General features: G+C 42.7%; 1 protein-coding gene across 16 annotated transcripts in view; it reads right to left on the reverse strand.

The window, feature by feature from the left end:
• LOC110500600 (adhesion G protein-coupled receptor L3) overlaps positions 1-23475 on the reverse strand; it is a 313269-nt gene that overhangs the window by 24523 nt on the left and 265271 nt on the right. For all 16 annotated transcript variants that reach the window (XM_021578039.2, XM_021578040.2, XM_021578038.2 and 13 more), the window contains 4 exons: positions 15497-15706; positions 12869-13089; positions 1757-1823; positions 547-638 (listed from right to left, as the gene is read on the reverse strand). In XM_021578039.2, coding sequence (XP_021433714.2) covers positions 547-638; positions 1757-1823; positions 12869-13089; positions 15497-15706 — 590 coding nt within the window. The remainder of the gene's footprint in view (positions 1-546; positions 639-1756; positions 1824-12868; positions 13090-15496; positions 15707-23475) is intronic.

Genomic DNA, 23475 nt, shown 5'->3' on the forward strand with positions numbered 1-23475 from the left:
TGGTAACCGATGACGACAGGTCAGGTTAATTCCACCCGATTGTCTCTTGGCCTCTTCTGCCCCCGTCAAGCGTGCACTTCAGATAATGAAGGACGCCTGCCGTAAGACTTGTCTCATTTGAACCCTTGCCTCCCCAACCACGACACAGCCTTTAGTGAAACTGAGAGTTATGAACCTGGAGGGCTGCGCATCCTGCATGGCCATTCTTACCCATCTTTATGTGTTTTGAGAAGTTCACAAATAACACAGGAGTTTTTCTAAGCAGCCACACATCTCATAACTATACAGCTTCCATCTCAAAGTCTCGGCTTATTGTGATGTACATGAGATCAATCGTTCCTTATAATATCTTTGTTTTTGTTAACTTAAATGCAAATGTGACTTACAGTTAACATATGTTCAGTATATGTGGCCCGGGTGGGAATTGAACCCACAAGCACCACTGAGCCATCGGAACCTGGTTTGCCATATTAGGTTACCACTGGCATGTACAGTCCAAGCGTCGTGTGTGGAAGGTCCCAATGCCTGGAAGGACGCGTGACTTACTTGATGTTGTCGAGGCAACCCGAGTCGGGTTTGAGGATGGCGGTGTGGTGGAACATCTTGTACAGCGCGATGCCTAGGAAAATCACGTTGAGCTGGGAAAATGGAGTGAAAGAAAGGAGAGAGCATAGCTTGAGATGGAGTTTGTGTGTCGTAGATGATGTTTTCATTTATTTTTAAGCCGGGGAGACATTGTTAGAGCTAGTTGAGTATGTAGTGTAGGAACAAGATGCGGTTTTCCCACTTTGCCAAATAGAGCACAACATTATATGAACGTTGTATACAGTATCGCTACCACGTATGCACTGAGTGGTGCACTGAGCTCTTTCCATGAGAGACTGGCCAGGTGAATCCAGGTGAAATATATGATCCCTTACTGATGTCACTTGTTAAATCCACTTAAATCAGTTTAGATTAAATAGTAATAGACCAGCGGTAGCGCCATCTCAAAATAGTATGGCCCCCTCGAAATGACACCAATTGAATTGTAACTCATAACACACTGTGCTGGGGAAGTGACTAGCCCTTTTCTACATCTCTTCTACTTATTCCCCATCCCCCGTCCCCCCCGTCCTAGAGGGACTACGATTCCAGAAGGAGTCAGCCTTTCTTAGTGGAAGTATTCTGGCTGTTACAGAGAAAAAGCATGAGTCATGAAGTGGAAATAATAGTGTTTTGTGATTTCAGAACATTGGAGCGTGTAGAAAGAGCATTAGACATGCATTTCGGGTTTTGAAAATATCTAAGTTAGGAATTAACCCGTGAGTGTGTGTGTGTGTGTGTGTATATTTTACCTCAGCCTATGTGGCTTCGGAGTGCCTGCTTGTGTGCCTGTGTCGGATTGTGTGTCCTCTCTCTGTGCCTCAAGGTACAAAGTAATAGTAAACCTAGTGTACGATTCTAGGTGGATGTTCTGGGTGAAAATCAATCATAAATCGTAGAGAGGCATCACTTGGTGACTGAATTCTAAGTGGAGGTCCTCTCTCCCTCAGCAAAGACATCTCTGTCAGTTGTGCGGCAAAGCGACTAACCGCAATACTTCACAGTTCACCTCCTCATCCATTTCCCACCATGACACATGACCAGCAGTGGCTCATACCCAACGGTGTTACAGAGGAAAGTGGATGTTCTCTCTGGACCATTGAAGCAGTGACCTGGGGGGCTAAATAGGGTTAATGAGATTGTACGGGAGTGGGGAAGTAGGGACGCTTACCATTATTATCAAGGTTGCCGGTCCTATGAAACTCCAAATGAAGTAAGTGTCCAGACGAAGCCAGCACCTGGAGGGGAGGAGAAAAGAGAGAGAGTACATCATTTATGGAATATTATCATCATCATCATCTCCTTGTCTTGTTTGACCATCTCTGCTACATGAATACGGAGAATGTGTGAGAGGATAGTACAGTGGAGAAAGAGGGGGGAGGGGGAGGGAGGGAGAAATGGAGAGAGAGAGAAGGGGGTGGGGAAGAGGGAGGGAAAGAGAGAGAGAGAAGGGGGTGGGGCGGGGTAGAGAGAGGGCGAGAGAGAGAGAGCGAGCGGTATAAGGTGAGGCCAGCACACAGGACATACATCAACATGGAGGCTGGAATGACAAAGAGAAATGAGCACTTCAAAAACACAGTGCCGCAAGGGGGTAGGAGAGTTATGGCCATTGCATGAGGGTTTGGAGGGTGGGATTTTGGAGTTTCAGTGCCATAACTGCTTAAAGGGTGTGATGGTCACAACAGAGTTATCAAAGGACAGAGTAACAAAACTGTAAAGGTGGCTCGGGGGGGTGACGTTTCCCCTAGGTACAGGTCCCCTCCCCAATCCTAAATTTAAAGCTAGAATCCTTAAATTGCTACATCCATTTTTGACCTAATAAACTTGAGCTTAGCTCAAACCAAAATATACACTATTTACTTTTATTTCACTTTTTTACTTTTTTTGTTTGTAAACAGCGTAAATGTAAACAAACACTGTACAGCCTCAAAACATGGTTCAAACTATACATTTGATACCATGGATGGTCAGTCCTTCACTCTACGTCTCTGATATGATCCTGTCTGCAGCACCTCCAGGCTGGTATGTTAACATGCTTATTAGGCTTGAGGTCCATTCCATATCAGGAGTTGAATAGGAACACAGAAATACAGTTCATGCTTGGAAAGGTTTGCACAGAAAACAATGGAATAAATTCCATGCCCTCAACTGAATTCCATTCCCTTAATTGAATTCAATTTCCCACTCATTAACTCATTAAGTAAAATGAAATTCAACTATCGAAACCATTAACCATATTCACACTTTGACCTTTTTTACACTATTGTGCCGACCCAAACCATACTATGCTGGCTTTCGGGTGCATTTCCTTTCACGTTGTCCTTTCCAGCAACTATAGGGGATGTGTCAGCAGGCCAGTGCAGTATGGCTCAGCTCAACTAGTGTGAAAAGGCCTATAGAGACCTAGAAGAACTGTTCAACCTCATCATGCTAAAGCTAGACTCAGCGAAATGACGTTGCAACGAGCAGCACTGGAGATATTGAGATGAGCGAGATGCAGCACTTCGCCCACAAACAGTCACACACCTTATCGGCGCGTGTGCACGTGTTCACTTCATGCTGTTCAGAGCATGGTAGCCAGGGCCCCAAAACAGCAGAGAAGTTGAGCCTCGCGCTTCAATGCTCTTAGTTGTTGAGGATATTTACCCACTATGCGGTTTACTTTATGGATCTACGTCATATCGCGGAGTCCACCTTTAACCAATGAACCCCTCTTACAGTCCATTACCACATCAACACATGCGCTTGCTTCACTTCTCCGACAGGTAGTCTAGAGGTTAAGAGCGTTGGGCCAGTAACTGAAAGGTTGCTGGTTCAAATCCCTGAGCTTGCAAAAGGTGAAGAGGGTATTGGGTTAAATGGGGAAGACACATTTTGGTTGAATGCATTCATTTGTGCAACTGACTATGTATCCCCTTTCCCATCACACCAATACAAGACATGGCAGTTACAGTACACTATTTGGCTGATTGAACTTGAATGGGCCCAGATATGATCACACAGGGCTGGATGAACTTGAATGGGCCCAGATATGATCACACAGGGCTGGATGCCGGATGAAGGCAATACTGGGACGACGAAAATGAAGCTGATACATGACCTGCTAGCTAAATTATTAATCGTTTCATCTCCGTCGCTGCTAGGTAGACCTCCATTTTTGGCCATCTGAAATGACAGCTTCTTACTCTGTCGTCATTCAGACTGACAAATAGGCAAAATGGAAGGGGCAACACTTTCTGTAATTCAACAGCATTTCAAGGCAGTTTGAGAGGACAGCACTTGGCTTCGGACAGTGCGGGCCATACTCGAACACTGGAAGGAAACGCAGCAATGCAACTGGAGGTTTAATAATACTGTAATGTGTCACCAGTGTTCCCTCTAAGCTGCTCAATAACTGCCAGCCGGCACGAGATTGAACTTTACTAAAATGTACACCATCTTTCCTGGTTTTAAACAGATACATTTTCACATCTACTGTGGAAACTGGGATTGAATCAACTTAATAACGCTCCCTTTTAATGCAACAAACCAAATCTAACTTCAAGACTAAGTTGGTGGTTTTGATTTAGGCTGAGCCTGCTGAGGAGCCCAGTGGCATACCCTTGATCTATTTCATGGGCATAAGCGGTTTTTCCATCACCCTCTGTCAGTGTAGCTAGCCTAGATGCACATTTGAGATCACAGAGCAGAGCCGTGTGTAGCTGCGTGTGCACATTAGTTACTGAGTTTCTAGCCCGGTTATAGCTCATTTGGGTCAGCAATGAGGGAGTGATTGCTTCCTGCAAGAGCACGGAACGTGTAGATATATAACAGTCTTTAACAAGCGAGTCAGATACAGTGCTTTTTTTTTGTGTCTTAAAAGGGGCAGTGTCCTGTTTTGAGACAGGCTTGAATATGCAAATAAGCCAAAAGGAAGGGAGTATGAATTTAATTTGGTAAAGTGGTTTCTTGCATCATATAACACAATACAATATCATTTTCAGTCACCTACTTGGCCAATTGTGTTACAGATCATTTCTTAAATGTTATGAAGTGATTTGAGCTTTTAGACTAAAACATCAGCCCTAAAATGGTTAATGTCAAGCCATGCATAATGTTTTTAAAAAGCCTCATGAAATGTAGGCCTACATTGAACACCACATATTGGCTATTGTAGACGATATCATAGAAGACAACAGCTATAGGTGGAAATGTTTTGTTGATAGGCCACTATGATAGGTCTACATTATTCTCAAATAGCCGCAATAGCCTATGGCCACTGTCTGAAACTGTAACTTAACACTAGAACCACCTGGCCCTACAGCCTATAAGTACCTTATAGAGAAGGTTGAGAAAGTCCTACTGAAAAAGTCTATAGCCTATTTTCGACACCACTTCCAGACTATGACGCATTAACATTCTAACAGTTTAATCAACACATTTGATATATGCTATTGGAACAATAATCATTAGGTTGTGTTTAAGAATGTCTTGGGTAACATTAGAATACTAAAAAAATATCATTTAAAAGAACATCATTGCATTTTCATTAGTTTAGGTTACTCTAGGCCCCTCAAACTCAACTCGGGACATTGAAGTCAGTCTCACTGCATTTTTTCCCTTGTACCCTTCTAATCAAGGATGATTTAAATCTGGGATACCAGGTGGGTGAAATGAATGATCAGGTAGAACACCTGCAGGCTCCGGACTGCTGGTAAGAGCGGAATATACCTGCTCTAGCCTATAAGTAAAAAACGAAAATCAAACCACAAAGAAATCCTTATAATTTTGTTTTGGAAGGTCTAAAGAAACATTGTGGAAATAAGAAAATGTATTTGAAAAATCCGGATAGCATATTATGTTACCAATGTTTGCTTAGTAGCCAGAGCAATGCTGTCGTGCAAGTGCTGAATGGTAAGCGCAGATATTCTTCGAAAAAGTGATATTTAAAAGTAGGGCCGCACCTTTTGAATTTGAGTTATTAAGTGTCATAGAATGCAGAATATGCTCTTTCTGGTACTATATAGTACATTTTTACCTGCATGTGACTGAAGGAGGATTTGATCAAGTGATGCTCCTTCCCCTGCATATGTCAATTCCAAGCTGTGGCCATTTCTTCACGTACAATTTGACAACATAATATTTTCACTCATCAGACTCATCAGTAAAATCTAATTGGGTCTCTAGGCTAACTGTTATTATGTGTGAAATTAGTTTTGGTGTTGTTTCGTTTCTGTGTTGTTTAGGAGTAGTTTCGATGGGCCGGCTGTGCAGGCTGACTGGCATCGTTTGCTTCCGCTAGCTCATCAACATGGATAGAGTAAAATACATGTTTTGCAATTTTCGTTTGCCTTACAATAAATATGATAAGTAATAGAGTTATAGTAAATAAAACAGTCCCTTAACAGCATCTATTTACAAAGTAAAACGTAAAAGAAAATATCAACCCACAAAGTGCACGGTGAAATGATTTGCTAGAAACATGGGCGCCAACTCTGATAAATAGGCTTAACACACACTCATCATTACACTATTGTTGTTCTAAATTAAAAATCAACCTCTTCACTCTCTTTGCCATTCAGTAAGGCCTAATTTAATTTCAATTGTGAAGTTAAGTGCACAATTATTTCCTATTCAACTATTTATCATTCATTCAGCGAGGGGAGAGAGACGCATTAGCGCCTGGCCCGGGTACCAACGTCCTACAGCACATTGTCTTGGCTGGTTAAGTTGGGAATAGGTGTGAGAAAATAAAACTGGTAAAAAGGCTCTAAATACCTGTCTGTTTGTGATTTTACAAGTCTGACAAATGAGCAATGTAAAATACAAACATTTAGGAAAAGTCAGGGAAGAGACAGGAAGTTGCTTTTCTTGGGGGGTGGGCGATTTTTTAAATTGACAAAATGACTATGTCAGTGGCCGTTGGCCTATTGCGGTTCTCATGTTAAAGTGGGTACAGCTCAGCATTCACAGGTAACGCACGCCAGATGTTGCACAAAATGCTTGCAAAATGTACGTTTCCACTCACAAGACTTGAAATCTGCTCAGTGCCAAACATTCTGTGTCACCTCGAACACGGACTACAATAGTGAGTGTTCAGAAATACATACTGAGTCCTGAAAAAATATATTTATTTTCTTACATGAAATGGCCCTAGTGCAATATTCGCTCGTGTTTCAACCATATTAGGTGTCAGTAGCGTTATTAGACTACAGTCGCAGCTACAAGCTCAAATGCCTTGGCCGAGTATGTGCAATTACATCACACACCAACACGCTCTAGCACAGTTATGGTGCCAAAAGAGGCTTTGAAAGAAAATAAATACAGATGGGTTAGCTGACGTTGTCACGGAAACGATGCAGAAGTCCATGAGTTGTTTTGATTCTGGATGGCCAGATAGCTAACAACACTACTTTCCATTCACAGTTTTTATGCGAGTAAAGTCATACTGTATATTTGAAGAAAATCCAGACTATTGTGATGGAAACAGGATGGTTTGGTCCAATTTTGCATTTGAGCTAACCCTAACCCTTTTCCTAACATTAACCTAATTCTCCTAACCTGCTATGAAACGTAAAATCTGATGTTAATTTGACAAAAGCTTGATCCCTTCTAGCTATTAATGGCTACAAATGATAAGTTATGAAGAACTTCACAGGGTGGTGAAAGTGCACGGTGTGAGCTTGATGCTCCTTTCCCAAAAAATTGGAGGGTGTAATTCTGGTGACATGATGATCGATGCTTGACTGACGTTTGACAAATAAAATCAACATAAGCATTTTTGTTCAGACCTCAAAAGTGGTCTCCTGGTTTAAGCATTGGTGTGGAGTTAAACCATCCAATTGTGTTATTTTTCTATTAAAAAAAGTGTGATTTTTAAGACTGGGAAAAAAAAGAAAAAAAATGGTAGGAAAAAAATGGAAAGCTCACAAAAATTACGTAATTTGGGAGAAAAAAATGACTGAATAAGGCAACAAAATAATCCCGATTTTATAGAGCCCTACAAATGGCACCGCTCTTTAGGCCTTGGTCAAAAGAAGTGCACCATATAGGGAATAGAGTGCCATTTGGGAAACAACCAGTGAGTGTTACTTTGGTGTTACTGAGACTTGAAAATTCTCCCCGTGGCTCTTATCAAGGGATAAGAGGAGACGATGTAAACGCATGCGCATACCAAAATCTTCCTAAGTAGTCATTATAAAATATGCTGAAAGCTGATTTTTTTTAAAAGGGAAAGGGCTGTCATTTCTGGAGAATACTCAAGCCAGCAATCCTCCGACTATCTGCATGTTCTCCTCTCCAGTCATGTCAGGGTTCTGTTTTGATTTTTGAGCGTATCCAATTTTCCCATGTGCCGGCCCGACACTGAGTTGGCGGCAGCCTCCTCTGATCTTCTTGGTTTCGACGCAAAGAGAATAGAAACCCAGGTAGCGTTTTGTCTCCCAACGTCTAGTGTTGCATACCCGCATCGGTGACACTGATACACTGTAACTTGGCACATTAGTTTAGCTCAGAGACACTTTGGAGAGAGGGGGAGAGACGTTTAGGTTCTCTCGAGACAAGAGAACCTAAAGAGACTTAAAGTCACGTGTGAGGACATGAGGGGCTCCACGTATGCCAAGGTGTCTAAACGCAGTTTATCTGTTGCAAAATAAAAACATTATTAAATGTCAGCTAAATGATCAAGTGAATTATTTAGGGTGAAATGTGAGATATGTGGCTTTTTGGTAAGGCATTATATGAGTTCACCTCATGGTATATAATTTACAGTAGAATAGTATATACCCCAAACCTAGGGCTTTTAAAAAAATGAATAAATTCACTGTTCATACAGAGATATTGTCCCCAACAGCTAACACAATCTAACATTAGTCTAAGAATACTCTGGCAACGTAGACTAGACTAATTTCGGTAAACCGTTGAAAATAACATATTGTGGAATCAATTGGAACATGCTGCTATACAAGGAACAGAAACACTTATAACACACTTACTGTTTAACTCCTGAGCGAATTAGCCCCATAACAGCCTAAATGGAACTACGCGAGGGCATGTAACACAAAACAATGCTTTTCATTATGTTCTCTGTCACTGGACTCACTTAGAGATGTGACTAAGCAAAATCTCAGTGGCCATTTTGAATTTGTAAAGTGTGACACTTTCTCCTCAGTTAACATGGTCATGTTTTTATTGCTCAAATGATTCTATTCCGATTCTAGGTGGAATATTGAGCTGTGTGATGCCCAAACCCCTCCATCTCTAGCTGAGCATGTCACGCCCTGTCCGTCCCCCCCATCTCTCACAGTTGCGTATAATTGTTCCACCGGTGGCTAGAATTTTATTATTCACATGGTGCTGTGGCGACAGGCAGTGGCAGCTATCGTCTCAATCCATCACCAAGAAATGTGGCTCCTGCTACACACAAATGTCTAGTGTGTGTATGTAAGTATACACTACCATCCAAAAGTTTGGGGTCACTTAGAAATGTCATTGTTTTCCATGAAAACATACATGAAATGAGTTGCAAAATGAATAGGAAATATAGTCAAGATGTTGACAAAGTTAGAAATAATGATTCTTAATTGAAATAATAATTGTGTCTACAAATCCTCCATTTGAAGAAATTACAGCCTTGCAGAACATTGGCATTCTAGTTTGTCAATTTGTTGAGGTAACTTTTTGAGATTTCACCCCATGCTTCCTGAAGCAAGTTGGATTGGCTTTAATGTTTTAATTTGACCTTTATTTAACTAGGCAAGTCAGTTAAGAACAAATTCTTCTTTTCAATGACGGCCTAGGAACAGTGGGTTAACTGCCTTGTTCAGGTGCAGAACGACAGATTTTTTTTTACCTTGTCAGCTCAGGGATTCGATCTTGCAACCTTTCGGTTACTAGTCCAACGCTCTAGCATCCTGGTGTCGACTCTTCATTGTTGACATTGAGACTGATGTTTTGCGGGTACTATTTAATGAAGCTGTCGGTTGAGGACTTGTGAGGCGTCTGTTTCTCAAACTAGACACACTAATGTCCTCTTGCTCAGTTGTTCACCAGGGCCTCCCACTCCTCTTTCTATTCTGGTTAGGGACAGTTTGCGCTGTTCTGTGAAGGGAGTAGTACACAGCGTTGTGAGATCTTCAGTTTCTTTGCAATTTCTTGCATGCAATAGCCTTCATTTCTCAGAATAGACTGACGAGTTTCAGAAGAAAGTCCATTGCTTCTGGCCATTTTGAGCCTGTAATCGAACCCACAAACGCTGATGCTCCAGATACTCAACTAGTTTAAAGAATGCCAGTTTTATTGCTTCTTTAATCAGAACTGTTTTCAGCTGTGCTAACTTAATTGCAAAATGGTTTTCTAATGACCAATTAGCCTTTTAAAATTATAACCTTGGATTAGCTAAAACAAAGTGCCATTGGAACACAGGAGTGATGGTTGCTGATAATGGGCCTCTGAACACCTATGTAGATATTCCCTATTTCCACCTACAATAGTCATTTACAACATTAACAATGTCTACACTGTATTTCTGATCAATTTTATGTTATTTTAAATGGACAATCTTCGCCCAACAGGTAAAACCTTTAGGAACTGACTTATAGTATTTCTTCCTGCTCTAAGGAGATAGCTGACCAGTCACAACAGCTCAAAGGAAAAGGTTGAACTCTGACCTCTCAGGAGACACAACCAAGGTCATGTGGTGTGTCTATCAAAAGTTTCCCCATGATGTTGGGCGGGAAAACGCCCAACTCTTCTGTAACACAGGCAAACGATAAAGTATAGACTTTCATCCCTACTCTTAAATACATTTGAAATGACAACATATTACGTGAAGGTATTGTTAATAAATGTGTACTTTTATATATCTACTCTGTAAAATGTGTACTTTTATATATCTACTTTTCTAAATACACATTAGTACATATTACATATCTGGTATCATTGCGTTCTAGAATGTAAGACAAACACTTTGGAAAACAATTTTATATGTACAATAAGGGCCTAATAGACTTTTTTTTATGTCTTATTTACAAGTCACTCTGACACAAAGCGGGATGGGGAACTCCCCATCTCCCTTGATGTCTGAGGCCATCGGATAAAGAGTCACACCCACCCTAATAAAAACCGCTCTCTGGCAGTTGGAAATTCAGTGGAAAACTCAGCCAAAAGACGAAAGGAGAATTGAATCGATTTGGAGGAGAAAGAGACTTGTCTTGCTGGAGGGAGAGAGGAAAGTAGGCATGACAAAGAATAGTCAGTCTTGGACTGATACAGAACTCTAGGAAACGGCCTCTGAACTCAGAGGCACGTCTTCCTCACGAAGAATCGGAGAAGGAACACTTTCCAGGAATTAAGAACAATGGACAGACTTTGCTGAAGAACGAATGGCCCACAAGAGTGGGTTCTTGGACATCTTCATAGCTTGTGTGCAACACAAAGCTGACTGCACCAACAGACGGTACCGACGCAGGTCGATGAGAAAGACAGAGAGAGGAATCTGACCATTGACTCAGTAAATTACATTCTCTGTGTTTCCTTCTTGAATATTCGTCATTGCAAAATTATAATCTTAATAGATGAATCATGGTCTTTGTTTCTTGTCACTGTGTGTTTGTTTCTCTGGTGTAACAATAAATCCAATATTTATTAAATGTGGTTCTCTCTTGCTTTGCCAAATGCTGGCTCTAATACAATTAAAGACCTTATGTATCCTTTAAGATTGTTGATATGAGACTTGATGAACGAAGGCTAAACTACTAATCAGAGTTTCAAGTTAATTGTTCCCTTTGAATTAAAACGATTAATGGCACCCGTATCCCACATTATTAATTTGAAACAGTAGGCAAATTAATGATTTAATGAAGTCACCAATTATCACCAATTATTAGACCACTAAAGTTCCTACAGTGACATGTACGATAAACATTTTGTGAAAACCTCTGATGCTGTTTTTTTTTGTATTTTTTTTCCCTCCAGATTGGCTACATATTTAGTGAGAGAGGAACCGTTTCTCTCTACTTCTGCTCTGTGTCATTGTTAGGACCGCTGGTTTATATTTCAGAGAGAAGTGCGAGAGCAAATCAAATCATTTCTCCAGTGTCTTCAGCGGGGAAACATAAGAACCTATGACAATTACATTCCCGACGGCTCCCTTTCTCGCTCCGGCTCCGTCTAGTGCCTCATCTCTCCATCTATTGCTCTCATGCTCAGTTGTACAGGAGTTACGTAAATGCTGAAGACGCTAACCACAATGGCTTGACATTCACACAGCTATGGCTTGCATTTGCCACCGTTAGACATTTTGTTCGGGTCAGCAGAAGTTCTGCGTTAGAATAACCGTTCGGGAGTGACGAGGAATATTAGTTGTTGCAGCAGTTATTGCAATTATAACGACCACCGCACACTGTTTTTATTCAATGAAATTAGTCAGCTGATTCAGTGCGGTTGTGTGAATTAACCTGAACAAATACATTTGGAAATAAACCACATTTAGTGTCAAGATAGTTGTTCCTGGTCAGAAGAAAAACTCCTACGTGCCCTTGTTTTAGTCTACCAGATGTTTCTCGTTCAGGTCAGGTGTTCAGGAAACCCCTCTATCATGGGGTCATCTGGGCCAGAGTGCTGATCTAGGATCAGTTTTGCATGGAGAGGGAGGGCACCTGATCCTAGATCAGAACTCCTAATCTGAGATGCTGAGATGAATGCAGACCCTGATTTAGAACGGCACAGAAGAACGGCAGAAGAACTTCCACCATGCTCTCAAAAAACAAACAGAACGGCACAGCAGAACGTCACTACGTCTAGACAGCCGGTAAACAAATAAACACTAACAGCAGTGGACCACCCTGCCTACACAACAGCCATAGTGAACATATCACAACCATATTGGAATAGTTCAGATATGGCCGTCAGCCTGGTATTGTGTGCCATCAGAAGGTGCTGGTCGTATGGACGACAACATGTTTGAACGAGCCATTATTTCAATTTGTTGACTACAATAAGTTAACACGTTATTGTTTCCCCAGTTACCGATTCTCGAGAATTGCTTCCCAAACTCATCCTTAGGACCACCCTGACGTTTCACATTTCACATTTGTTCAATTGCAACCCCATTTGAATCCGGTGTGCCAGTACTGGAAAATATCAAATAAAGGAACACGCAGGAGAGATTTGAGCAACACTGCTTTAGAATGTACACCTTAGGAATGGGTTAATGGTGGGCATGGTTTAAATAACGGGGTTCTTACGGTCAACGTTATAATGGTATGGTTCTAAAGCCGTGGTTCCATTTCCGGTAAATACTCACACTCGGTCCGTGCCATAGCTGCGGTAGTCCACGGCGGCAGACACGGCCACGATGAGCGCTGGCACACCGTAACCCACCAGGTAAAAGTAGCGTTTGCGCGAGTGCTCGCTCTCGAACACCTCCACCAGCATAATGTAGAGCTGCACGCCCTCCAAGAACATCCAGGTGAAGGCCGCCAGGAAGAAGAAGTGGAGCAGGGCAGCGAACACAGCACAGGCAATCTGAGGGGAAAGGTGACACGGTACAAGGTCAAAGGTCAAGTTCAAAACTTGAATGGGTTTGGCTTAGACACAGTGGGGCAAAAACCATATGCAGAACACACACACACACACACACACACACACACACACACACACACACACACACACACACACACACACACACACACACACACACACACACACACACACACTTTCATTCATACTTGTAACGACTGTAATTGATCAGATTATTGAAGCAATTGGTCATACCCGGGGTACTTTGTTCAGCGGTCATTGAAATTGGTTCAATTAAACGACTGTCAGGACCAGTGGCCATCAATGCAATTCAGGAGAGAGTGATCTTTAAAACTGCCCACTGAATCAAAACCATCACATCTAATGAGTAGAGGGCAAAAGCAGTGTGAAAACTCTAAGATAATATACATGTTGCTTAGTCATCCATACTCTAGGGTTCACATTTATGACAACAAGTGTGTGTGTGTGTCTGCCACTGTTCTAATTGTGCAAAATTCCTTACCTTGGAAACTACAGCTCTCTCTCTCACACACACACACACACACACACACACACACTTTCATTCATTAACACAAAGTGAGAACCTCAAACTACTTCTCTCACCCCCCCTCCTGCACCCTGTTGGGGGTTGACATATTGATCGCCTAATCCAGATTACCCACAGCATTTAGAGATCAGTCTACTGCTCCACGACGGGAGGGCTATTGCAGTGGGGGGTGGAAAGGGGAGGCTGGGGTGAGGGTGTATGTGGTTCTTTAATAGAAACATTGGAGCTTGAGCTGTGTCAGGTGAAGTAACAGGGTAGAACTGGGGAGAACCAGGGGGACTGGGGAGAACCAAGAGAACCAGGGGGAGAACTGAGAGAACCAGGGGGACCGAGAGAATCAGGGGGAGAACCAGGGGGACTGAGGTGAGAGGCTAGATGAGGGCAAAGGTCAGGGTTGACTAGCAAAGGTATCCCATGGTGTTGATTATCATTGCTAGTTGAAAGGATACATGAAAGATGTTTGTTCGCTGAGCACATTTTATATTTCTCTCCTTTATACACGTGATTGACCTATACCATCAATACATTCTATACATTACATTCCAATAAATTGATGAACAACATTGTTATGAGTGGCACACACACATAACCGTGGATACTTAAAGCTTCAATGCACTCATGTTCTCATGTTCAGATGAGGCATTCGAATCGGGGTAATTATATTGGTTTTAAACTGTAGAGGAAACAGATACATTCAACTACCTGCAACCTTCACTTCTTTAAATTATGATAGCAGACAATTTTTCCATGAACCTGGAATCCTTGCTAATGTTGACTAGCACAAATATGATATAGCATCTACAGATCCATTGTACTTGAGCGGTTCACCCTTCAAATACACAGATGCCCTAGGAAGTGCATCGAGGTACACTCAAACCTTAATGTTCTGCTCAGACTACTGAATTGCTTTCTCGAGTGGAGCTGGCCCTCAAGAGACGAGAGAGCCACGGTGAAGCGCACGCTGAATGCTTAAGTATCCGACATGCTTTTGAAATATTTAACTGCAATAGGAAGATGTGAGCAAAACAGTTCATAAGGGTTAAGGTCAAAAGCTGATGGATTTCCTAAATTCCTGTCTCAGCTTATGCTGGTTTTCTACTATAATTTCTAGCGTCTTACTAGGGTTGTTGGGTGAACAGAATAACTTGGAAGCAAAAGTTAAACATAAGGAATGAAACTGGTTATATGGTTAACTATCTAGCCATTACCAGTGGGCCAACTCTATTGAAGCCCTGGTTACCATAGTGACTCACTCGTTGTATAATAGGCAATTGGGCACAGAACCATGTCTAATTTAGACCTGAGGAACCAGGTGTGCAACCTCTCTGGCCAATCAGTAACACTAATGAATCAAACGCCAGGTTGAAATGAAAACATGTGGGCACTTTGGCCATTCAAGCACTAGAGAGCTGACACCCTGGATGCATTTCAATAGTCTAACGTGGCTCCCTCTCCTCGCCTCCTTTCCCGGATCAGAACTGATTTGGGAGACAGGTGACAGATCCCAAATAGACTTTGTTGCCTTCACCTATCCTGCATGTTCAGAATAGAGCATATAAAGATGGCAAGAAAAGGGAGAAACTTTAGACTACTGAGATGAAGCCCCCTGACACGCCTCTCTCTGTCAACCACTGGGACCTCCGGGGGCTTAAATACCAAAATGCATGAGACATGCTTGATGCAGGTGTGTGGTGGAGTCTATCACAAGTAGAAACCTCCCCAAATGGTCAGACAAACAGAGCAACACCACCCTAGACCCGCCATTAACACACAGCTGCCATTGAAAACAGATTGAGTCGGCTGTGTTTGTTGAGCATCATCTGTCCGGCTTAGGAGTGTTCTTACCGGTTGGTCAGCTCGGTTGATCCCCACCAGGAAGAGGGACTCTGCAATGAAGAGGCTGATGCAGAGGTTCTTGTGGATGGTGTTGCGGTCGCTCTGGAGGCCCCGGAAGAAGCAGAAGGTGAACAGGCTGATGAGCAGGCAGACCAGGGAGAGCAGAATACCAACCCATGTGATCACATCCAACAGCAGGTCATGGACCGGGTCAGTATTCTGGGAAAGTGTAAAAAAAAAAAAAGAAGAAAGAAAGAAAGATTTTAAGTATTTTATTAGACATATGTAAAATACATATAGGAGTTGCCTCAACCACTTAAGTACCACAATAGATGCATTAAAATGACCAAGGCACAATCAAATCCACAGATTTATTTCCATTGTGGTACTCGTTATTATCGAGGAAATGCATTAGATGAGATTACTGTAATTTCTCACAATTCTTTAGGGTATTTGTGTTGCAACATTCTAACGACACTGTATTGAATCAAGATATCCCTGGCCAAAATGACTGTTCAGATGACAATATGATTCCAATCTGTTTTAGTTAGTACTGGCTATAGCCTCGTTTTTTAGTTTTTTTATTGTATAACTTTAATTTGTTCATTACTTTAGTATATTTAGAAAACATTTGACTAACTATTTCTTGAACTGCATTATTGGTTAAGGGCTTGTAAGTAAGCATTTCACAATAAGGTAAACACGTGTTGTATTGGGTGCATGTGACAAATAAAATTTGAGTTGATACGTTATATTCACTAATACACTCAAAACTAGATGAAACTGCCGTTCGGTAGGGCCACCCCTCAACCTCTTCAGGAAATTACCTAGCTGTCACAGACAGGACCACAGATGGTGATGTGGAAATGGCATGAAAATGTGTCACCAAGGTTTTTTGGCAAGGTAACTAAATGAGCCACGTCATAGAAAGGGTCACAGGTGGCTGTGAAAGGCACTATAGGTAATTTATTCAACCACACTACAGTCAATCAATGTCATCACTGCTTTTAGTCAATGGTTTTTTTAAAGGATAAATTCCCTAGCAATAAAAAAAGCACCCTTCTGATGGCAGATACCTGTATAAATACAGGTACAGGAAATAAGCAGGCACTATGCGGCAACAGCAACAATCAAAGGGAATTTACAGTAAACCATAAGTCAGTGCACTAAAGGACTACTTAAATGAACCACCAAAAAAAGTAACACATTCTGAAATGGCAATTCTTTCAGTGACAATTCTTTCAATGGCAATTCTTTCAGTGTGACATGTTCCATTTTCCATGTATCATGCCCTCTCAAATACATTCATATTGGTGCACGATCACAACTGTACACCTGCCTAGACCATATGTGATCTGACTATGTATATTGTACTACATATAGTGCATTCGGAAAGTATTCAGACCCCTTGACATTTTCCACATTTTGTTCCGTTACAGATTACATTGTTTTTCGCATCAATCGACACACAATACCCCAAAATTGCAAAGAGAAAACAGGTTTAGACATTTTTGCAGATGTATTACAAAAAAAAAAAAAAACAGAAATACCTTATTTACATCTATTCACACTTTACTATGAGACTCGAATTTGAGCTCAGGTGTATCCTGTTTCCATTGATCATCCTGGAGATGTTTCTACAACTTGATTGGAGTCCACCTGTGGTAAATTCAATTGATTGGACATGATTTGGAAAGGCACACACCTGTCTATATAAGGTCCCGCAGTGCATGACTGAGCAAAAACCAAGTCAATTCGAAGTTATTGTCCGTAGAGCTCAGAGACAGGATTCTGTCGAGGCACAGATCTGGGGAAGGGTACCAAAACATGTCTGCAGCATTGAAGGTCCCCAAGAACACAGTGGCCTCCATCATTCTTAAATGGAAGATGTTTGGAACAACAAAAACTCTTCCTAGAGCTGTCCGTCCTGCCAAACTGAGCAATTGGGGGAGAAGGGCCTTGGTCAGCGAGGTGACCAAGAACCCGATGGTCACTCTGCCAGAGCTCCAGAGTTCCTCTGTGGAGATGGTTGTCCTTATGGAAGGTTCTCCCATCTCTGCAGCACTACACCAAATCAGGCCTTTATGGTAGAGTGGCCAGATGGAAGCCACTCCTCAGTAAAAGGCACATAACAGCCCACTTGGAGTTTGCCAAAAGCCATTTAAAGAACTCACACCATCAGAAACAAGATTCTCTGGTTTGACAAAACCAAGATTGAACTCTTTGGCCTGAATGCCAAGCGTCAGATCTGGAGGAAAACTTGCACCATCCCTACGATGGTGGTGGCAGCATCATGCTGTGGGGATGTTTTTCAGTGGCAGGAACTGGGAGACCATTCAGGATTGAGGGAAAGATGATCGGAGCAAAGTACAGAGAGATCCTTGATGGAAACTTGCTCCAGAGCACTCAGGACCTCAGCCTGTGGCGAAGGTTCACCTTCCAACAGGACAACAATCCTAAGCACATAGCCACTCCTGCCTTGTCTTGGCTTCGGGACAAGTCTCTGAAGAGCCCAGACCTGGTCCCGATCGAACATCTCTGGAGAGACCTGAAAATAGCTGTGCACACTGTCCAAAAGCATCCAACCTGACAGAGCTTGAGAGGATCTGCAGAGAAGAATGGGGGAAACTCCCCAAATACAGGTGTGCCAAGCTTGTAGCGTCACTCAAGAAGACTTGAGGATGTATTCGTTGCCAAAGGTGCTTCAACAAAGTACTGAGTAAAAGGTCTGAATACCTATGTATTACCTTTATTTATTTATTTTTATACATTTGAAAAACAATGTCATTATGGGGTATTGTGTGTAGATTGATGAGGGGGAAAAAAAAAGATTTCAGAAATTTTCAAATAAGGCTGTAGCGTAACACAAAATGAGGAAAAAGTCAAGGGGTCTGAATACTTTCAGAATGCACTGTATACTGTATATAGTGATGCTGTGCTATTTGAGATGATATGCAAGACACATTTCCAGAAAGAGACAAAAAAAAAAAAAAATCATGTGCGTAGAGATTTGTGCTTACAACCTCATAAGGATAACATCCACACACAGAAGACACACCAATTGATTTAAACACACTGTCCAAAAGCATGCAGTGCTTCTTGATTACCATAAAATTCCCTTCTGGCACCGTTTTTGCCCTCATCAATCAATTATGGCCTAATCAATACCACGCAGACCATAGTTTCATTAAGATGCAATGCCCACGTTCTGCTTAGTCAGCACGTTTAGATGAGGACCTCATCCAAATTATATTGGTTATTAGTTTTTAAGGAATGCTGTGGATAGTTGGCAACTCAAGTACCAACCAAATACACACATAGATCTTGAAAACCACCTGCTCTGGGAGGGGGGGTGAAAGCTGATCTAGGATCAACTTCCTCTCCCTCAATCCTAACCATTAGTTGGTGGAAATGCAAAACTCACCCAAGATCAGCATCTAGGGGAAACTTCACCCTTCACCATTTGGCTCTAACATCATCATTTGTCACTAAAGTCATCATAACTCTCCAGGACACACACCTAAAATATATTCAAGATAAATGTGAAAACGTGATGCCTTCCCAAGAAACTAAGTCTCTTATGTCTAGAAAACCAGGCAATTAAACATCCGAGACATCGTCATTTATTAACATAACATATTTACTGCCAACCAAACACTGGTCAGCTTCAGACACTCCTCATTCCCCCACACAATTCTCTTCATTCTCCCACCAGTAAGCATTCACTTCAAGGCTTTGTTCAAAAATACTCCAAAGAAAACTGGTATCCGTGGTATCCGCCGTCCAACTGACTGCTGTCCCTGCTGGGCTCGACGTTTCCGGACTCGACTACGCATGAGTAGTAATGAGGATCACAGAGGTAACACAATAGGAATAGAAAAAGCTTTTCTTCTCCATAGCCTTTAGCTGTGATGAACATGATTGCACATTTGATTTACTTGCAGTGTTTCCTGAGGATGTACGTTTTGCAGAGCAGGTATTCAATCACTAGAAACGTGTGTGTTTGTGTGTGTGTGTGTGTGTGTGTGTGTGTATGTGCAATTCTAAAGGCTTACACAATATTCCTCAAGGACAATATCAGTGAGTCGCAAATAGAGGATGCGCTCATCACTGTTTCCTTACAGAAAACACACAGTATATATTTTCACCCAAACGAGCACAGCCTTTAAATCAAACTTCCACCCGAGTCAGCAGTATGATTCTCCACAAGGGGCGGGGTGAAAGGCTAGAGCAACCAGGGGGGGTTTTTTTGCAGCAAGGGGATCTTGGTAGGAAACGACACACAAAAGGCCTGTTTAACGGGTGCACGGAGGACGGGCTAACGCTAGCGGGGAGAGAGAAGAGAACAGATGCTGATCATTAAGGGGCCGCTGTACAATAACAGTCGACCCGCTACCCTGAGCCTCTTGATTCTCATGCCTGATGAGCCGTAGTGTATACATCAGGGGGGGGTGAGCTGTGTATGTGTGTGTGTGTGTGTGTGTGTGTGTGTGTGTGTGTGTCTCTCTGTCGGTCTCTGGTCCCCCTTTGCTACAAAGGCATCTCATGCGCTGGGTGGTGGCAGATGCAGATTGTTTGGAAAAGGGGGCCTAGGGTAGGTTGAGCTAGCGAGTTGTGCCATGGCTTCAGTCTCTATCCATCACAATCTCTTCCTCGATATGGAGAGGGGGTGCTGGGTAAAAAGGAGAGGGAGGTCTAGGATGCATCCACACCTATATGATGGATCTACTGCAGTGACATCTCTTTGTTCTGGAAGGGTGGATGATCGCTAAGGCGACACCGGCCACAAATGTATCCCTAAAATGAAGGCCCTTTTCTAGGGTCTCGCCCGGGATGGCAGCTGGCTGTCGCACACTACCGCCACAGAGCCACGGTGGCTCAACCTCAACGCTCCTCTCCTTTAACAGGCGCCCGTGGCAGGAAGGGGCACGGGGTCCCCAAAGCAGCGGACTAACTCGCTCCAAAATTCACTCTGTGTCGTGGGTGGCCACCGAGTCATACCAGTGGATATGTTACTTACTAGGGCCTTGTGCACATTCGATTTCTCTTCCAATCTCTCCCGTCACACTTTTTTATTTCTTGAACACACATATTTTTCATTCCAGACAGATGCCTGGGGAGATTGGGTTTGTCCCTGATCTGCTACCGCGAGGCACAACATATGGCCTGCTGTTACCAGGAAATCAGACAGTGGACAAAACACTAAGAACACCTTCCTTATTATTGAGTTGTACCCCCTTTTTGCCCTCAGAACAGCCTCAATTCGGCGGGGCGTGGACTCTACAAGTTGTCGAAAGCGTTCCACAGGGATGCTGGCACATGTTGACTCCAATGCTTCCCACAGTTGTTGTCAAATTAGCTGGATGTCCTTTGGGTGGTGGACCATTATTGATACACACGGGAAACTGTTGAGCATGCAAAACCAAGCAGCGTTGCAGTTCTTGACACACTCAAACCAGGAATGGCACACATACCCAATCGTCTCAAGGATAAAACAAATCCTTCTTTAACCCGTCTCCTCCCCTAATCTACACAGATTTTAAGTGGATTTGACAAGTGACATCAATAATGTCATGGAAAGAGCAGGTGTACACTCAGTGTACATGTCAACTGCATTCCCTGTTGCCCTATGCCCTGACACCTCCAATCAAGTCCATCCAATCAGATATCAAACTATAGCAAATGAATTGCCGTTGAGACCCTTCATCCTAAAAGGGGTGCCTCCACTGGGCTCTGGACGTGTCAAGATCATGTGGGCCAATGGGAGAGAGAAGATAAGCTTCCTTCCTTGATATTCCTCAAAGAACAGCTCACAGCATGATGCCAATCCAATTAAAATGCATAAATCTACCTGGATGACACAGAGAGAGAGAGAGAGAGAGCATGCTTCAGTCATAAAATATGGTGGGGCAGGGCAAATGTTGTAGTAAGGGTATCAGTAGTCCTACTGAGGGGTGTCGCGCGGCGCTTTCACGTATGGGCAAGGATTTACGATCTGTATGGGACGAAGAGAGGGTAGCAAAGAGGGCACATGAATCAGGGATCTCGAACCATTCATCAGGTTTAAAGGGCCAGGAGGAGACCTTGACGTTTCCATTCAGTGCATGTGCCTAATAGAAACGTACAATGTCCTCAGCGACAATAACCGTGATATAATGCCGGCAGTAGACTATGTATGCGGCCTCCTAAAGTGGAATGCGTTCAGATAGCATTCAACAATCTATCCAACGTCATTTTTTCCTTATAGGATGAGATGGCGTTTGACCCCAAATCTGCCGGTGACCATGTGCTTGTCCACAATCCCAACATAGCACAGTTTAGTTCGTATAATTTACCTGGGTGTAAATATGGACAATGTGGTGAGCTGGAAGATCGAAGTGGAGAGTGTCTGCTGCAGACTACAACGCCTCTATTTCCTACGTAGACTCAAGGTAATTGGAGTTGAGGGTAATTGGAGTTGACCAGAAACGAAAGCTCCTGTTCTACTATGAGGTCATAGAGAGTATCCTGAGATATAGTTAACAGATCTTTATCAGATTATTATTTCAGACCCCTCCCATGTCCCTCCTCTGACTCATGTCCCTCCTCTGACATGTCCCTCCTCTGACTCAGGCAGACCCCAAACCCTAAACCGGATGACGCTGGGCCAATTGTGCGCCGGTTGGGATACAGCCCAGGATTGAACCAGGGTACGTGTCTGAGACAACTTCCCCCATGGAACATTAAAGTTCATCCTATACTAAATAAACACTATACTAAATAAACAGACAGAAAAGCACATGGATGACCTCTTTTTATGAAAATCAAGACACTGAGACCACAACAGGTTATCATGCCACATTAAGATTTAGATGGTTCGAAAGCTACTCTACATAGGTGGATGGAAGTTACAAGTTATAATAGGTTCTAAGTTAACATCGTGGGAACCGTGCACACATTGACTGTGCCATCTATACTGTCCAAAGCCTAGAATGTATCACGGTATCTTCATCATTTCCAATTCAGACACCCCACCAGGACACTGATATATGGGTTTACCACCACCACCACCACCATCATCCTATTGAGAGGAACCATTGATTTATACCCCGGTGGTCCCTAGGGAATGGTGCTACTTACAGGTGGCTCGATATTACCTCCAGCCCAATCCCGGCATACACGCTCACTACCTAAGTAATGGCCTGTATGTGGAGGGACAACAGGTCTATCTTTCTAAGTCTCGGCTGGGGGGGGGGTTGTAGCTGCTATTTAAACAGTGCCTCCACAACCCCGGGGCTGTCTTGGAAATAGAAGCTTAAATTCAAAAGGAGGGTGGTTCGATGAAGAGTAGACTGTTGATGCCTTGAGTAGCTGGCTGGGTGGTGGGTCTGGACTGTTAAGGTACTGAACCAGTAAGTCTAAAGCAGGCTTTTCCAAATGTTGGTCCTTTAGTAACACTGGTGTTATGTTTGATCAACTGCTTAAATGGCATTACTGGAATGAATATGACATCACTCTGTAGAAATCAAAGGGGCCTTTGAATCTGGGGTAGCCAGGCGCTAAAATAGACCTTGGTTCTATTTGTGAAGCATGATGCGCTGCAAGTCACACCTCTCCCATCTCCTCATTGGTTTTTACGAGCACATACCCACGTGGGTGATTGAAAGATGAATGAGGTCCACACTTGGTTGCCAACCGCTATGGAGTAGAAGGGAAAAGGAGGAGGAGACAAAGAAGAAGAAGAGGAGGAAGAAGGAGGAAGAAGAACACGGAGAGATTACAAGAAACTAATTAGGTTTCCCCTTTTATCTGTGGAGTGTGTCAAAATTTGGTGGGTCAAAATTCTACAAAGATCCAGCATAAAACATTGACCTTGTGCACTTCAGGTAAAATAAGAACCCAATGTTTATATCCCAGGACAATTAGTTAGCAACAGCAAGCTAGTTAGCTAAATGTCCATGAATGATTCAACCTTTCCCCAAATGAATATAGTTGGTCTAACGATCGTC

Source organism: Oncorhynchus mykiss, chromosome 21 (assembly GCF_013265735.2).
Source record: "Oncorhynchus mykiss isolate Arlee chromosome 21, USDA_OmykA_1.1, whole genome shotgun sequence".
In the NCBI taxonomy this organism is placed as follows: Eukaryota; Metazoa; Chordata; class Actinopteri; order Salmoniformes; family Salmonidae; genus Oncorhynchus; species Oncorhynchus mykiss.